The 18,367-nt window shown below is 40.5% G+C and overlaps 1 protein-coding gene across 1 annotated transcript; it reads left to right on the forward strand.

Moving 5' to 3' along the window:
* Positions 1–5,005: 5,005 nt before the first annotated feature.
* On the forward strand, positions 5,006–6,250 carry LOC147433585 (uncharacterized). Its single transcript, XM_086489750.1, has 2 exons — positions 5,006–5,437; positions 5,918–6,250. Exon 1 carries the CDS (start codon positions 5,072–5,074, stop codon positions 5,423–5,425), a length of 354 nt encoding a protein of 117 aa, XP_086345876.1. The 5' UTR covers positions 5,006–5,071; the 3' UTR covers positions 5,426–5,437; positions 5,918–6,250.
* The last annotated feature ends 12,117 nt before the right edge of the window (positions 6,251–18,367 follow it).

The raw sequence follows: 18,367 nt of genomic DNA on the forward strand, positions 1-18,367 counted from the left end.
GTTGCATATTATACAATGTGCAAACAAAATGTATTTTTGTTTCACAAGATGTTGTATTTGTGGAAGATTCTACTTCGCCTTTGTTATCATGTACCAAAGACAATAATGTAAGCTCACATAATATTTTTTACATTGTTTTCTCTATTATTGATGCAGATTCTTGCCATGCATCATATGCATTAGATTGTTATACTTTGGTTGTTTCTAGTGTATGTGATGAAGAGAAACCTCTTTCTTTTGATGAAGCACAAAATTCAAAAAATTGGATGGCTACAATATGATGCATTTATAGAAAATGAAACATAAATTTTATGTGATTTTCCTCCTAGCAAAAAGACCGTTGGTACAAAGTCAGTTTATAAGTTGAAACATAAGCCGGATGGTGAAATTGATTGCCACAATGCTAGACTTGTTGCAAAAGGTTATGCACAACAGAAATGCATTGACTATGAAGAGACTTTCGCTCCCATTTGTTGTATGACTACTGTTCCTTCTCTATGTGCATTGGCAGCTCACTTTGGATGGAATGTACATCAATCAGATATTCCAAAATACATCGATTTTTCGTTGTGTCAAGCAAGATACACAAAGATATTACTATATAAATTTGGACTTGAGGACTACAAACTTATTGCTACTCTAATGGAAACAAGTTTGACATTGAGTCTTCATGATGCTAGAGATCTTGCAGGTGTCACTCTTTATCAGAGTGTGTTGTCTCAGGGTCGACAAATTTATGCATAGCCTAGGGTCTAAGCATTGGTAGTCTATCGAAAGGATCTTTTGCTATTTGAGTGACAGTTTACATCTTAGGTTGTTTTATCCCAAGGGGGATTATGGTCGCCAAATTTGCATGCTTTTTGGAAATCAAATTGGGCTGGTTGTTATGATACACGAGTTCCACAAGTGGTTTTTATTGCACGCTCAAAATTTCATGTATATCGTGTTTGAGCAAGAAGCAACCACTATGGCCACTTCGAGTCGTGAGGTTTACATGGTAGTCTTCATAGCTACGATTGAGGGTGTATGGCTTAGACGCCTTATGGATGATTTGGGTATAGGACAAGACACTACCAACATCACCTACACTAACAATCAAAGTGCATTGGCAGTTGCGAAGAACCCAGGATTTTATGCTCTCACAAAGCACATTGAAGTGTATTATGACTATGTCAGGAAGAGATTCTCAGCAGGAGAGATCAACTTGACTTATTTGCTGACACAGAACAACCTTGCGTCTTACTACATTTTCATCCCCATAAACCCACTCCTCACACAGAAAACTGTCACCAAACCGCCCCCAAGCTTGCAAGAAATGAAACCATCTCTCTTATGCTACTTAAAAGTGTGTGTATGGAATCCACAGAGCTTACAACTGGCTTCTCCAGCAAGAGCAATCTGGCTAATCGGGTCCCCTTTAAGCCTATAATATAAGTTATGTTGACATCAATAACAAGTGCATTATTTCTAAGACACCTGCAATCCATAAGTTGAATACTAATTAAATTTTTGGTTTATGGTGGATGTAGGTACCAAGGATAATGCTCACATAGATTGATAATATGGGTAGAAAAAGGGATTAGCTTGAAGATACATAGGCATGGAATTACAAATTATTGTATCAAACCATTTTGTCGAATTGGAGATTAATAATTTTTTGCATTACTAGTCTTACCTTATTAATGTTATAAAACTCCGTCTGTTGCTCTCTCTCTCTCTCTCTCTCTCTCTCTCTCACACACACACACACACACACACACACACACACACATTGTGGTATTACTAGATGCTTTATTTTTTACCCTCCTTCTATATATTTCCCCCCCCCCCCCCCCCCCCCCCCCCCCCCCCCCGAAGCACTCATGGGACACTAGCTCATAACTTGCTACTCATGGCCGGTGGGACTAGGTCCTTGCTTAAAAAAACTCTACTATAATTAAACACATTGAGCTCTCATAAGGCGGCCTGCGCATCCTGGGTTGAGATCTCCCCTTGCAAAGTTTCTGTGCATCACTTGAAGACGCTTAAACAGGAGGGCGGCTTGCCTCTCTTGCCGATCACGCTCAGGAAACAAAGCTCAAACCACTATAAAAAAGGTGAGGGCGCACCTTGCCCCTCACTTAGCTCTGGAGTAGGTAATTTCTTTCTATTTTTTGCTACTGTCTGATCTTGCCAACATGGAGCTCACAGCTCAAGTCACACAGGTACCTAACTTAGCTTAAGTTTTTTTAAAGATGCAATACCTTGCATAGCACTATGTACTTCTTGCTTTGCCATCTTGCTAAACGCGGTAGGGAAAGATGTTTTAACATTGTGGTGGTTTTGCTTGATTGGTTGTTTTTTGACAATCGTCTACTGTGGTTCTTAGATTTTTTTAGTAGCATGGCATATGGTTGCTACTGCTTACCTAAGCTCCCAAATGTTTTGGCAGCGTTGTACTGTCTGCAGACAGTTTTCGGCATTATACTGGTTTTTTAGGGGTTCTGCTTGACTGGTTTTTTTCGACAGTCGTCTACTATGGTTCTTAGATAAATGTTTTAGTAGCATGGCATATGGTTGCTACTGCTTACCTAAGCTCTCAAATGTTTTGGTAGCGTTGAACTATCTGCAGACAGTTTATCAGCATTATATTGGTTTTTTAGGGGTTGTCTTATTCTTAGTCTTGACTGATGCGCTTGGTACTTTCGTTTACCGTGGGGACTTACATTAAAAAATGGACTTCTGTTACGGTCCGATCCCTGAGCTCTGTATGGTTAGGTTTTTTGCCTCTCTATGCTCGTTATTCTGATGGTAAGTATATGGCAATTTTTTGGTTTTTTTGGGGCCTTTCTCAAGCCGTTGCAGGTTATCTCGAGTTACTGGCCTAACTGGTCTTTCGACGTTAAAACTAGTCTTTTTTGGTTTAAAAATTAAAAGCTAATCTTAGCTTTGTATCATTCAAATCATGGGGTACCTTGTATGGATTCACAATGTGAGGAAGGATAACCTCTTGCTTGGCATAACCCTCGGTTTTTTAGGGGAACTACCAATCTTTGACTATTCTGCTCTTTCTGAAGGTTAGTCCGTTGGTAATATGATATGGCGTGTTAGATACCGCTTCGTGAAAATACCTGTCATATGGAGGTAATGCCAAACTGTTGCATCTTTTGGACTTATATACTGAGTTATGATGCTTTCATGAGCTGGAACGTGGTCCGTGACTTACTTTAAACGACCGGATCACTGTAGCATTCAGATTAGTATGTATTTTTTTGAACATGCCATGCCTCTACTTGTTGGCTAGCCTTTTGTGTATAAGATTGAATGTATATTAAACTCCACTCGAGAAACAGTATTACAGCATCAGTTCTATAACTAAAATAATTTCTTTTTTATATTTAAAAAACAAGAACCTCACAAGTTCTTGTGGGATTGTACCACTCTGAGTAAAAGAGGAATTCTGTCACTTAGATTGGCAGTAATAATTAAGACTAGAAACATAAAACTAATAACCTAGCTTGTTTAAATTAAAAAAAGTTCTTTAAAAATGGACATGGATAACAACTGATATGGTCCATTGATACCTGTAAAACACATCCAAGGCTAACTGAATTGTTGTCTTGTTTGGATGGATGCAAGTAAGGACTCTATCTTATCTTGGAAGGTTTTATTTTCTTTGGCAAGCAACATTACTATGATGAAATACCCACTGAGGAATGGGAAAGTTTTTTTACTACCAACCCTACTGAAAGAGGACCTCTTTCTTACAATCATTGTACCTAAATAATTCTGATACTGAGTTATTTTTGTACATATCACTTCATTGTTTCTTGGCCAGCTGTCTTTTGAATGTAAAAATTCAATTATGTCTTATTAGTTAGGATTTAAACAACTACACACACACACACACACACACACATATGTACACATGTATATACATGAGAGATAGAGAGAGGAAAGAGAAAAGAAGTATATGTATATATATATATGTGTGTGTGTGTGTGTGTGTGTGTGTGTGTGTATATACATATATATATATATATATAGAGCTGAGAGAGAGAGAGAGAGAAGAAGAAGAAGTAGAAGTAGAAGAAGAAAAGAATTTTAACGTCGTAGAACGAGAATCAAACTCAAGACCTGTTATTCAAGAGGGAAATGGCATAACCAATCTACCACGCTTGAGACAGAGAGAGAGAGAGAGAGAGAGAGAGAGAGAGAGAGAGAGAGAGAGAGAGAGAGAGAGAGAGAGAGAGAGAGAGAGAGAGAGAGAAACGAAATGAATTGAAATGTTATATTAACGTCTTCAAAAGGCCAAAATGACCTATGAGAAGAGAGAGAGAGAGAGAGAGAGAGAGAGAGAGAGACAGAGAGAGAGAGATCCCATGAATAATTCAAATATATCTCAAGGATGTATCTGACCAGTCTTGAGGTTAAGACGTGGCTAAGGCCCTATTCATAGTGGGCGATGTAAGAAGGCGCTGAAAGGTGACAACAAAACAAAAGCTTCCATTTAGACATCTAGGTTCACATAGCAGTGGAAATCTTTCTTGAAGCGTCTACGTCACATAAAATTTTCCCTTCTTCTCTTGTGCACCCCCCCCCCCCCCCCCCCCCCCCGCAAAAAGGGCTCTTTCACCCTGATAGCATGGGCCTCTAGCCTATGGCTATTCACCATGCAAGCAATGGCCTTGCTCTGCACTTCCGTCTTGTGGGCGGAAACCTTCTCCTCCCCTATGTTTCGCCTAGAAGTGGTGGAAAGGTGCTTTGCTTTCACCACTTAACTCTGAACCCACCCTAAGAGCACTTTTACACGCAGAGGAAGGCAAAGTTATCCTACACTCATCAATTTTGTGTTTGTTTGAACCGGAACATCGGCGAGGGAGTTAAGCGCTTCGTGTTAAACGCTTATGATGAGAGCCAAGTTAGCTTTAGGAAAGACGAGGCAACTTGACCAAGGGAAAACGCTGCCTTCAGCTGCACAACTAACTCGAGAGGGAAATGACCCGTGGTAAAATTCGAAGAGTAGCCTAGTGGCTCAAAAGTTAGTCCTGAAAGAAATTTCCAAAACCCTAAACCCTTCGACGCTACAGCTATGGCGTTACTTTGCAGGAGGAAGGGCCTGTTCCGCTACCATCTATACAGCCGCCTCTTCTCCTCATGCACAGGCTCGCCATCGCCAACGCAATCTTTATGCACGATGGCTGCTTCTCCAGTTCTCCATAACAATTGTCCCTCTCTGGCAATGGTGCTCTCTCCTCATCATTTTGGTTTGCGAAGACGATTCTCTGCCGAGGCAACAAGCTATCCAACGCCTGCGCCACCAGGAGATTTTGAAGATTTTCCGGATGCCGGAGATGGTGACTACGAGAGCGGAGCTGAAGATGATGACCCTCCTCCCGATCCTGATGATGGCGCTCTCTACAGCCCCTCTGAGTCGGAAAATTGACATGAGCCTCAGGTTACATCTTTACGTCTCTTTCCTATAGATGCTAGATTACTGCAATGTGCATTCCTCCCATTGAAAGCTTAGGGTTTGGAACATTCTGTATTTTTCTACTAAGATTACCAGTTCATTGCGCTGTCTTAACCTTATCAAATGGACATGTAATTTTTGTGCTCCTTGCTAATGGCGGAGTAGTGCATGCGATTCGAGTGCCGGAGTACAAGCCCACTGGTCTCGTTTCTCTGTTTGCTAGTGTTGTTGTAAAGCATGGTTCTACGAGGGCTGGCAATACCAAGACAAACTATGGTTTTTGGAGTGGTTGTTGAGTCGAAGATGAGGTTTTGTGTGTCAAGAAATCTGTGTTCGGGTAGCCTTCAATCTTAATGTGATCTATTATAACATTTCGATGTTTTGGATACACTGGTGCGTCTTCTAATTTTTTTGACATCTAAAATCATATTGTTTTTTAATTGAGATCCTATGACACGATTGCAGTGGTGACTGTGAGTAGGAGCTAAGCGTGGAACACATACCCTCTTCAAAGTACTTTGTGGCATTGTGGTGGCTGTTACTTCAATCACCTCATCGGATCAACTCCTATCTAGCCTGAGAGACATGGCTTGAGTATGCTCATGAACTTTAGGACTACTGTCTTTGTCTAGGATGTTTTTGCTCACTAAGTTCAATTCTACTTTTGAGCTTGCAACTAAGATATGAAGATGGAAAGCAAGCTTGCATTCTTAAAGTGGGTTATCTAAGGCCCAAAGAGAAAGCTGAGATTTCTTTTGCTATTATATGTTTGATTTTAAATCATCAAGTTGTGTGCTATGTGGTGTGATCCTTCTCAAACTTTAATGACCCCCTTTTAATGCTTGATTCAGCAATTCGTCTTTTGCCGGGAAGCCTTTGCTGTTTCGGTTTATGTAGATATTCATTGTGATTTTGGCAGTGATTGTAGCATGCTTTGGGATCTGCTGTATGGTACTTCATTTATTTTGGGTCGTTGGAGTTTTGGGACAATTGGCAACTGGTAGGCTTGAGTATTTCTGGAGAAAGTTGTCAGTATTTTGTTAAAAAACAAAATGTGCACAATGAATTCTTTGATGGGACCCAAGTTTGTTGGCAAAACATGGTCATGCCATCGAATGTTTATAGTGAAAGAGATTCTGTTTACTTGGGTTGCTTCTCAGCCATGTCTAGCGTATTTGGAGTTGATGAAGTAGGTTTTAGTACGTTGCCTTTGGCGATGGGTTGTATTTTGCCGAAGAGTTCAATTTATCTTTGGTTCTTTGGTTATGCTCCTCAAACTCTTGCGGAAGAAGAAGAGAATTTGAACGTCGTAGGAAACTATCCCAAGAGACCTTAAAAGATCAAGCAATATAATAGGAAATGCAATCTCCCATCGCACTCCAAGGTGGCGTAGTGTCTTCTGGTGTGGACATGCTTGGCACATGGTTTGTGTGCTTGCAAACACTTGAAGGGTTATGTGTCCTACATGGGTGAAGGCCCATGTTTTCAACAGACAATTGATATTAGAATTGACATTGAACAAACAAAAAATTGTACTATTAGTGCAAGTAGCAACTTTGTGACTTATCAAGGTGAAGGGGGTGCTCTTAGTTTCTTGCGATCGAAGGTTTCTATCCAAGAATGCACCATGTTAGTCTCCTACTATTACATGTGATGTGCACGTGTCAAATTGTTGGCATGACATGAGCCCCCGTCTATTAAAACATTCTTCCATGTCTATCATGCCATGGTTGTCCTCGTGAGCCTGGAGCATTGTTGGAGATGGGGAATTGCAGTACATCAATCGGGAAAATTCATTCAGTTAAATTTCATAATGCTACAATCTTGAGAATTTAATGATAGTTGCACTAACACAATCGTTGGTTTAACGTCTCAAGATTTCTAAAATTATTTCTTGAATTTATCAAAGCATATTGTGGAAAGTAAGAATATCCTCAACTCTTGATGCCACAACGAAAGTGTTTTGAGGGACGTCAAAGCACATTGAAAGGTAAGAATATCCTCAGCTCCTAAGGTCACCACAAAAACGTTGTACTTTATTATCAGGCTCATGTTGGTCTTAGTGAGGTACTATCTTAATTTTAGCATGAGCTACCATATTAGTCCAAGGTATTGCAAGTCGTATTAAAAAGCCGTTCCATGCCTATGGGCTCCCTTGCTATGCCACGCCTATACTTCTAAGCTTTGTGATTTACAGCAATGATTTGCATGTATACGAGGGGGCAAGACAATAGTGTCATGATGAATATGGTTTACAGAAGCGGTATTTTGCTCATCTATTAGCAGCCATCCACAATAGACCACTTAGATGTCACTCAAAGACGATCACTTTGGGTGAATGAACTTGTGGCACGTGCAATGGCTCAGTGTGCCACATGGATATGTTTCGTTGTTCCAGAGCCAATTTTTTCCTATTTCTAGTTAGGGCCTTATATAGATTAGTACCAACAATTTTGTGAGCTTGTTTGTAGGACTTGCATGTCCGGACGAGTCCATTAGATTAGGTTTTCAAATTCTCTTGCATAAATGGTTTGTACACGCTTTATGATAGATGTTTTGATATATGTTATTACACTAATGTGGGCAATTGGCTTGACATGCATTAGGTTAGAGGAATCCAACGAGCCATTCGTCGCGTCAATTGGATTCTCGGGCGGGCGATGTGCGACAATTGTAGCCAGAAACTAACCCTCGGTCAAACTAAATAATAAATTATTTTATTGATTTATTTTCTAGAATTAGACCAAGATTTTGTCCTACCTAAGCTTGAGTAGATTTTATGATTTGCAAATTGTGCCTATACTAGCTATCGATGTGCAACATAATAGAGTGCTACCCAGAGGTGCAAATTAGCCTCAACATTTTTTGCTACATTTAGCTCTAGCGTTTTGGAGTCCCATTAGCCAACGTTTTTGTATTTTCAGCCAAAACGCTTGCTCAAGTTCAATAGATCAACCAACATTTTTAGTTTTCAGCTCTCTTTCTCACGGGAGATTTACGAGATTTGCAAGTGCTAGCCTTTCATATGCGGTTCAGTACTTCGGCAACCCATTGAGCTTCTCCTTGGCCATTCCCTCGTTGCATTGAGCACGCCCATTGCTGCCCATCATTGGTATCATTGAGATCTACGTTTTCATCCCTTCATTCCTCTTACACGGGAGCGCAATTCAACCCCATGTTTACCCCTTGGTGTCATTTGCAATTCCACATCAAGAAAGATCCAAAGGTGCATCAAGTCAAGTACCTTGTCTAGAGGAGTTATCATGGTGACATTCCCCATTCGAGTCAGTAGTCTGCACTTGGGGTATTACATTTGTGTACATTCTAGTTATGCAATATAAAGCAAATACCACATCAGCAACGGTGTGGGGGTCCTTGATTGGGACCCCATCGGGTCTCTCTCTCTCTCTCTCTTCACATCTTTATTGCTCTCTCATTCCCTCTTCAGGAAAAGTAAAAGGAATCATCATTCAAGCTAAAAGCAATCACTAACGCAATCATCATTCAAGCTAAAATCAATCACTAACACAAGGAAGTTTGAGACCTATATCTTCACCATTTCAATTCTGCTCCACTTGACATTGGTATCAGAGCTTTGAAGATTTTGCATTGATCTGCTATTCTCTAAAGTTTTTTTCTCTCTTGTGTTTTTTGTTGTGTTGGAAGCCCATGGGTGTATACTCCTCCCTCTCTTGGTATAGCAAGACCGTGTGCCTTAAGCATCGAAAAATAACAACTAATTGTATTTCGGGTGTTGTATGTGGGGTGTGTCGACGAGGGGTAGATAGTCTCCCAAAGATAAGTCAGCGACCTTCCTTGAACCAAGAGTGGAAATCCTTGCATGGTCAAGACTTGTAGCGGTATGGAGACCTCCACCAATCAAGAAGGCAAGCAAGTTCCACCTTCGGATCCTTGCATTAGTCCTCCCCCTACCCCTTCCTCTTTGTTGCCAAATCCTATGGATGCTATGATGTGGATGATGATGGTGCAACAAAATGAAGCACATCGACTAGAGCATGTGGGCATGACGGAGTGAGAGAAATGTCGATTGACAACCAAAGGTGAGGCTCGTAGGTTGAAAAGGATAGCCATGTGTGATCTTTTCACATCTTTGGCGGTGCAATCTGATACCCCACCTTCGGAGTCGGATTATGAAAAGCTTGCCAAGACCATTGCAAAGGCGACCAATTCTACATGAAAGGCCTAGGAACCAATTCCCGAGAAGATTACGTTCAAAAAGTATAACAATAAGATAAATGCTATTGTCATTTATTCTTGGTTGCATCAATTTACATCCGATTTTGTGGTCGTTAAAAAGTCTGATAATAATGAAGTCATCTTGGCTTCCATACATCTCACGGATGATGCCATCACTTGGAAGGATGAGTGGATGGAGAAGAAGGAGGAAGCCCACAAGGCGGTCCATTTTGCATCTCTCCTTGTTCCCCCTCTCAAACTTAGCTGGAAGGACATCGAGGAGGATTTGAAGACGTCCTTCTTGTCTCCATAGTACCTAAAGCGGTTGAAGGAGGATTTTCAAGCTTTGTCTCAACAAGATAAATTTGTGATGCCGTATGCTAACCACATGTCTCAATCCGGGGGACAATTGAGGAAATTGATGGAAGCCGGTGATCCGAAGCATCACAAGAGGCTATACGGTTGGCTCAACTCTAGGAGACGAACCACAACAAGGGTAAGCTCAAGATGGCCAATGGTAATGGCAATTCTTCCTCTCATGATTCTCTAAAGACAAGAATAAAAATTCTAATGGGAATTGTAACAACAAAAAGAAATATTCTAGTTCTTCTTCTCAATCTAATTCTTGTGCTCTGTTGAGAGCATTTTACTCTCCGCATAGAGTTGATTTTGTGCTTTTAATTACATATTCATTGGTGTCTGTATGAGCGTGTGTTCTACGGTTTTGCAGTTTTGCAGTGACAATTCTATGTTTTGGATGTATGTTGTGTTGCGGATACTGCCAATGTATGTTGTTATGTAGGCAATGTTGGCTTGTTTTGGTAGTCCCGATCGTTTCCGAGATTCCGTCCGAAAGAGCTCTGTAATGGAAATGGCCTATGAACTTTGAGAGTAGCGGAATTAGGAAATTAGGTGAAGTAATTTTGTGAGCATAGCGGGTGAACTTAATTGATGGTAGCAACATAAATATGGTACTTAGTTAACTTGGCATGAACAATGCTTTTGCAAGAGAGAGAGTTTAGAGAACATAACAATTGAGAACCGGATTCATACGAAGCCGGTCCCCCCTCCAATAGGCATTTGTATTATAGTTTCTCCCATCAAGAGAGACTTGGTACAATACAATCTTTGTGTTCCTTGTGACCTAGGTGATGCAATGAAGATGGAAAGCTTCATGCATCACAAGCATAACATAAACTTTGTACAAAGCATTAACTATCCCAAGCCTCAGTCCCAAGGCCTCAAACACCTTCGAAGGTGGAGAGAGCTAGCGGGGAATGAGGATAGGGAAGAGGAAGAAGAAACATTCCATAGGAGAAAGAAATAGTTCCTCACTTATCATCACTCTTCTTGCTAGCATACATAATAGCATAGTAATGAAGATGGAGAAGATGTCAAGCTTAAGCATTGAAGCATGGCTCTTGGTTGGATTTGCATTCCGTAGCCAAGAGTGTTGGTGTAGGCTCTCACTTCTCACCAGCTTGGAGAAAGAGGTGGAGTTCCTCTACTTTCACCAAGCGAGAATGAATCCACAAAATGAGTGTGTGTGTGTGGTGTATACTCCCCTGCACACCTCCTGCTTGCTTGGGGTGAGTTCTAACCTTTTCACATGCTTCAAGCTCATTGGACCCCTCTCCCCCTAGCCAATCACATGCAGCATGCATTCAAGTACATGAGTAGTCCTTGGACAAGTGTCCTCCTTACCCCTCAGAGAGAGAGAGCTTAAAAATATCTAGATATTTGTTGGATGGAACTAGAAGCTCATTGGACCCCTCTTTAGCCCAACCAATAGCATTTAAGCACACCATGTGGCTAAACATAGGGAGAGTCTGACATGTGTCCCATGTGCCCCTTGAGAAAAGGGGTGCCCTGTGGGTGAATAGAAGGTTAAGTCAAAGATTCCCCTAACTTTGAGACTTTCCCCCCCTTTGTAGGGTCTTTTTTTGACTCAAGCACCTTACCCCCCATGCATGGGAAGCTTCTCAAGCACCTTTCTCATTAAGTTTGTAGGGGTCTCTTTTTGACTCAAGCACCTTACCCCCCCATGCATGGGAAGCTTCTCAATCACCCTCCTCATTAAGTATGACAAGCATGTCAAGTACCTTAGTCATCAAGCATGACAAGCACCTCAAGCACCTTAGTCATCAAGCACGACAAGCACCTCAAGCTGAGGTCGGGTTCCCACCTCAAGCTCAACCCTAGCTTGCCTAAGGTCAAATGACTTTTAATACTAACCATTGGAGGTTTTTGATGAAGCTAACCCTAAGTTCTTTTAAGCTCCATTATATGCACGTTACTCTTTGATAGACTACCTCCTTTTGGACCCCTATTGAGATGTAACCATCTCTCCTCTTGGTCCCTTGCTGAGGTAAGTCTAGAAGCATTTATTGCACATTGCTCTTTGATAGACCATCTCCTTTTGGACCCCTATTGAGATGCAACCATCTCTCCTTTTGGTCCCCTGCCGAGATAGGTCTAGAAGTACATGTTTCAATTCTAACTCTTGTTCCCGTTTATTCTCCCACATTAAATGAACAGTTTAATATAAGAAAATCATTTGGGTAAGCTAGATATTAAATTTTATAACATTACCTCTCCCTTGAAATCATAGTCGTCCTCGACTATGAGGTAGAGAAGATAAATCCTAGTCATTAGTCCATGTTACTTAGCGGGTAGAGGATCCCTTTTCACCCTTTGACATCATTCCAAGATGGATGACTAATCCATTTGGTGCTTGGGAGACGTAGCTGCCGCAAGCATGTCTGCTCTTTAGTACATATCATACTTACAAAGTAGAGTGACAAGTTGTACTTGGTGTTTGTGAGACGTCGTCACAAAAAACATGATCCTAAACATGCATACCATTTAAATTTGTGCACAATAAAAAGAGAACTAGTCTTATAAGACAAAAACATTGTTTATTTATAATGCATTTTCATATGCTTATTTTAAGGCATCATTGTAAACATTGACAAGGTTCATATTATCCTTAAGCTAGGTTCTTTGCATCCATCTAGCATCTTTAAAATAATAATTCTTAAACTTAATAAGATATCGTCAGATAATCTTACCGTTTCTTAATACCTTGTCTTCATGTCATAGGATGGACTCAGATTGAAGTACTTGATTTTTGATTTTTGGAGGGTCTGCAACTATTGCCTCTTTTGATGCCCGCTTCTTTGTAAGGCTTACATAGGCTCTCATGAAAAACATGGTGCATAAGCCAATGGTTGGGGCAACTAATTGATAAGCTATCTCATTGATTGGCTTAAGAATTTAAAAAGGAACAAAGTATCTTTTTGCTAGTTTAGCATAATACTCTTGGTGGCCCGTATGATTCTTGCCCGTAGTATGCCTTAGACGAGCCTTGAGAAACTTTAGCAAGACCCAATCATTTTACTTAAAGGCTAAGACTCTTATGTGCTTATTAGCAGCAACCCTTTTTGCCTTTGCGTTTAGGTGGATATAACCTCTTTAATATTTTGAAAAGATTCTTGTGAGTCTCGGCTATATTCATTAGTAGCGAAGATCTTTCCATGTACTTTAAGTAGTAAGGACTTTTGGATCTTCCCTCTTTAACCTTGAAAGGTGCTTTCCCCATAGAAGTATGTACAATGTTATTGTACACATACTCTATAAGAGGTAGGTACTTCTATCGTTGAGAACGTTGATCTACCGGTCATTCTACGATCTTTGTCCGACACTATGGATGTTGGAAATCCATGATGCTTGAAAATTTGAGATCTGAAGAGGGTTGCCATTGATGTGCCTTAATAGTATTTTTGACAGGCATAGAGTGTGTTTTCTTGTTAAGCCTGTCGACTGAAACAATCCAAGTTGTTTCCCTTGATCAAATTTCAACTTTTGGTATACCACGCATTTTGAAACATACTCTTGTATGTTTACCTTTCATGATAGACCAACATAAATACATTTCTACTCCTCGAAGAGTAGACTATGGAATCCCCCGCATAAGGAGAAGTATGGGATTCATACATGAATTTCTTATTGTGTGGGTGATTAACACATAGCCTATTGCCATTTGGAAGATAACCATCCTTCAAGGTGAATGGTTCTTTTTTCTTCCCTATTGCAAAGGCTGTAATTACGTACTTAAAGTCTCAAGTCAGTAGCATACTCATCTATTATAAAAGATAGATCATTGTGAGTTGCTATAGATACCACATTTACCCTTGGTCGTTGTGAAAGTGCATCGACCACTTGATTGTGCTTGTTAGCAATGCGAGCAATATGAAATTTAAATTTTTTAAAAAAAATTTGCCCACCTCATTTGTTTGTCGGAGAGCTTGGTTTGCGTCATGAAGTTCTTGAGGCTTTGTGATCCATTTGTAGGATGATTGGAGTCCCCAAGAGATAGTGTTTCCACGTGTTTAGTGCATATAGAATAGCTAGTAGCTCTTTTTCGTATTTGCCCAATACTCACTTCTTGGAGTTGAGTCTTTGACTCTCATATGCTATGGCATGCCCTTCTTGAAGCAAAATAGCTCCAAGGAAATCACCACAAGCATCACATTGGACCTCAAATGGCTGTTGAGAGATAAGATTCTCCTTAAGCTTCTTTAAAAGCTTCTTGTACTTTTGCAGTCCATGAATACTTAACGTTCTTTTTTGTTAAGTCATGTAATGGGCTTGCTATTAGCTAGTTTTTTTTTAATAAATGAAGCATCTATAGTATGCACACATACCTATGAAGCTTTGTACCTCCTGTAGATTCCTTGGATTAGGCCATCCTTTTATTATCTCTAACTTTGTTGGATCCATACGGGTGCCATCTTTAGAGATAATGTGACCTAAATATTGAATCTCTTGTAGGAAAAATTCACTTTTCTTTTGATTAATGAAAAGCTTATTCTCTCTCACAACTTGAAAGATTACCTGGAGGTGTCGCTTGTACTCCTCAAGAGAATTTGAATGGCCTGAAGATTTTTGTCCATCATGAGTTTGAATGCGTCTGGAGCATTTGTCAGGCCAAAACCTGTAAATTATCAAATAGATCTTCTACCTGCGGCATGGGAAATCTATTTTTGATAGTAATCTTATTTAATGCACTATAGTCAACACACATGTGATATGTGTCATCTTTCTTTTGCACTAAAAGTAATGGTGAACAAAATGGAGACAAGCTAAACCTCACCATCCCTTTTTCCACCAATTCATTCACTTGCCTCATGATCTCCTCTTGTTGAGCTTGTGAAACTCGATAAGGAGGCTTGTTAGGCGGTGAGCTTCCTGATAGGAGATCAATTGCATGGTCATCATCCCTAATTTTAGAGGTAGCTCACTAGGGATGTCATCAATGAAAACATCTTGGAATCCATTTAGGAAATTAGACAACTCTAATTCCTCTTGATTCCCTTTATTGCAGGGATATGGTGTTCCCCAACTCATTAGCATCTATGTACATGTTGTTTTCCGTGTAAGTAAAGTAGATTCTCCTTTAAGGGAACTTCATGTTGGAAGCCATGCGGTTAAACCATGTGCCCCAACGATAAAATTCTCATGTTTGAGAGGGGAGATGAAGAAATCCTTTTTGTCCACATAGTTTTGGACATGAGGCCTTAATTCTCCAATTAAGGAAGTAACTGAGATGTCTTGTCCCTTGATAGATCCATTGGATTTCAATGCATCTCCCATCTTGTGGGCTTGTATGCCTAGCTTGGTGGTCAACTCTGTGGATATGGAGTTGTGAGTCGGACCAGGGTCAAACAAAATAAAGGAACCATGCTCTTGCATCTTTCCCCAAGCATAGAAAAGGAGAAATCCTTAGAAATGAGCATCCTCTTTTGGAGCTTCAAACATAGAGGCTCTAGGAGTCTCATTGAGGGAAATTATCTTGGGGCAAGGACGATAACCATGGCCTTGCTCCCCACATTTAAAGCATTTGTGGTCCTTACGAAAAGCTTCTAGCTCTTTAGGAGAGAGTTTATATTTACCTTTGTAAACTCCCTTCTCCTTGGACCGATTGTTGTTGTTGTTGTTGTTGGAATAGCCTTGGTAAGAATTTTGGGCATTGGTTTTCCCCTTTGCATTACTTTTGTCTTTATTTTCCATGGGCTTGACATTTCGTCTAGCCCCTTGTTGGAAATTGATGCGCGAAGCAACCATGGTGTGGTGGATTACTTTGGTGATAGAACCAGGACATTGAGAGTTGACATACTCGGCCATCTCTTTGGGTAGTCCCGCACAGATGTTGCTTTTGCTCGGCAAAGTCTATCTTTTGAAAGATAGTAGCCTTGAGATGTAAATCCCAAAACTTGTCCACATATTTGTAGATAGACTCATGAGAGAGAAACTTTAAACTCCATCATTTGGTAAGCACTTTGTCCTTTACATCACTTGCAAGGAATTGCTTCATGCTGGAAACTCGTAGAGTTTTTCATGTCTTTGGGGCTTTGCTGTTGCCACAAAGGCTAGCCCACCATTGACGAGCCAATTTTTGTAAGTGCATAGCTACATGGCATAGCTTGGAGGACTCCGTGAAGCCCTCATCAAATTGTTGGATGAAGGCCAATACTTTGTTGGTAGCACCAAAGGTGCTATCATAGGTGAGAAAAGAGATACTCTTTCCTCCCTCTTTGAACTTCTTTAGCTTTTGTGACCTTCGCCATGTAGGGTAAGATTTGCGATATGTCCTCCCCTCTTGTATTCTCTAGGAGAATAGCCATAGCTTTCATCGGTAGAGGAGGAAGGTGAAGAAGAAGGAGAAGAGGGTGACCTCTTTCTTGCCCTTTTCTTCCTTTGTTTCCTCTCTTTGCTTTTGGAGTGACGAGGAGAAGGACTATGAGTTTACCGTTTCCTCTTGGGAGGAGCTGGCGATCGTTTAGTCCGTCTTCTTCGTGGAGACACATCTTAGGAGGAATTTAGGGATTCATTACGTTCTTGATCTTTGGATTCCTCCTCTCGTATGGGAGAGAGTCTTCTTTTGGGGGTCTCATCAAGAGGCCTCCTAAGCTCTCTCTCCTCTTGGAGAGGAAAGGAAATCCCATAAGCACGAAGTTGTTGAGTAATTTCGGCTTGCAAAGCGGGGTTGCCCATAGCTTGTTGCAACCTAGTGAGAAGATAATTAACAAACATGGGGGCATCATCATTAGCACCATCATGTGCAAAATCAAAGTTATCAATGTTCATTCTACTCTCTTGATTAAACTTATGCGTTTACTTAGTGTATGCTTTGGAAATTCAAAACCTTAGTTGCTAATCCTCTTAGCCTTTGAAAATAGGCACTTAAGTATCTACACCCACGGCTCGAATTGGTCAATTATAGAGAGTAGTGGAGTGAGTCTAACATAGCGAAGTTGCCGAGGGATAGCTCCTTTCCGACTTCTTATGGCTCAGTAATGGCAAAGCCGTAGGCAAGTCTAAGAAGACTCCATCATTAAGACCAAAGCTCCAGAGGTGTGCACCATATCCCACATAGTGGGCTCAACAAAACCAATAATAGATCCCACTCCCACTTACCCTAATATAATTAACAAAATCAACCATTAATAGGCTACTTAAGGACCTCTCTTCTTAAGCAAGAAAAGAGAAACCAAATGCTCTGATACCAACGTAATGGAAATGGCCTATGGACTTTGAGAGTAGCGGAATTAGGAAATTAGATGAAGTGACAACTTAGTCAATAATCCAATTCTTCATATAGCACTCATCAAGAGCTAATAACACCTCTGGACTCAATTTAAAACTGAAGACTACGACATTGGTTGCGGCACGCCAGAAACAACATCAACGTGTGGAGACTCAACGACATTGAACTCCTCTATCTTCACCATTGCTTTTAGAAGGTGTAAGACTTATGACAATGGCTTTACCTTTTTCTTAAACGACAAGATTTTTTCATGTGTCCTTTCTTGTGACAATGGTATCATTCAATGTTTCTTGTGTCACATCCATGGCTCTTGCTATGTACATTTGTGCGATTTTGAGAATGATCACGAATGCGACTACGACCTCTTTGCCATTGATGGTTTTTCAGGCTACTTCCACTAGCCATGTATGCACCACCATGTCCACTAGTGTCAAGAGACCAACCTCAAATCTCTTCCATGAGCAAACCACTTGTAACATCACTAAAAATAAGCTTTCCTTGAGGGACAGAGTTACTAATGGCAGTGTTAGATGTATCTGATTATATAGGTAAAGAGCATATCAAGAAAATGGCTTTTATTTCATCATCAAAATTCCGCCCTTTAGAAGTTAATTGTGTGCAAACAATATTGAACGCGTTTAAATGCGAACTGACACTGCGGCCCTCTTTCATATTCAAGCGCATAAGCTTCTTCATTCAAAACACTTTTTTTGATGTACATTTACCATCCCAAGTTGAGCATAATGACTCCCATAATTCCTTTGTAGTAGTCCATAATCATAAAGAAAAGGGACTCACCAAGGTGTGGGTGAGTGGTCATCATAGCATGAGCATCAAACTCCTCCCACTCATTATCAGTGTTGTAAATACCCTCTTTGCGCTCTTTCAATGGCGTTGCAAAGCCCTTATTGAACAAGAAATCAAACGCTACTTCCATATCGTGAAGTTTGTGCCATCAAACTTCTTAATATAATACTCTTTCAATGGCTTTGCAAGGCCCTTATTGACCAGGACATCAAACATATGGTACTTCCATATCGTGAAGATTGTGCCATCAAACTTCTTGATATAATACTCTTTCTTTCTCAGAATTTTAAGCCATGACTGAC

This window comes from Adiantum capillus-veneris, chromosome 19 (genome assembly GCF_014529385.1).
Source record: "Adiantum capillus-veneris isolate H3 chromosome 19, ASM1452938v2, whole genome shotgun sequence".
Lineage (NCBI taxonomy): Eukaryota > Viridiplantae > Streptophyta > Polypodiopsida > Polypodiales > Pteridaceae > Adiantum > Adiantum capillus-veneris.

Coding starts and splice junctions, on each gene's coding strand:
- LOC147433585 (XM_086489750.1), top strand. CDS start 5,072: ATGGCGTTACTTTGCAGGAGGAAGGGCCTGTTCCGCTACCATCTATAC.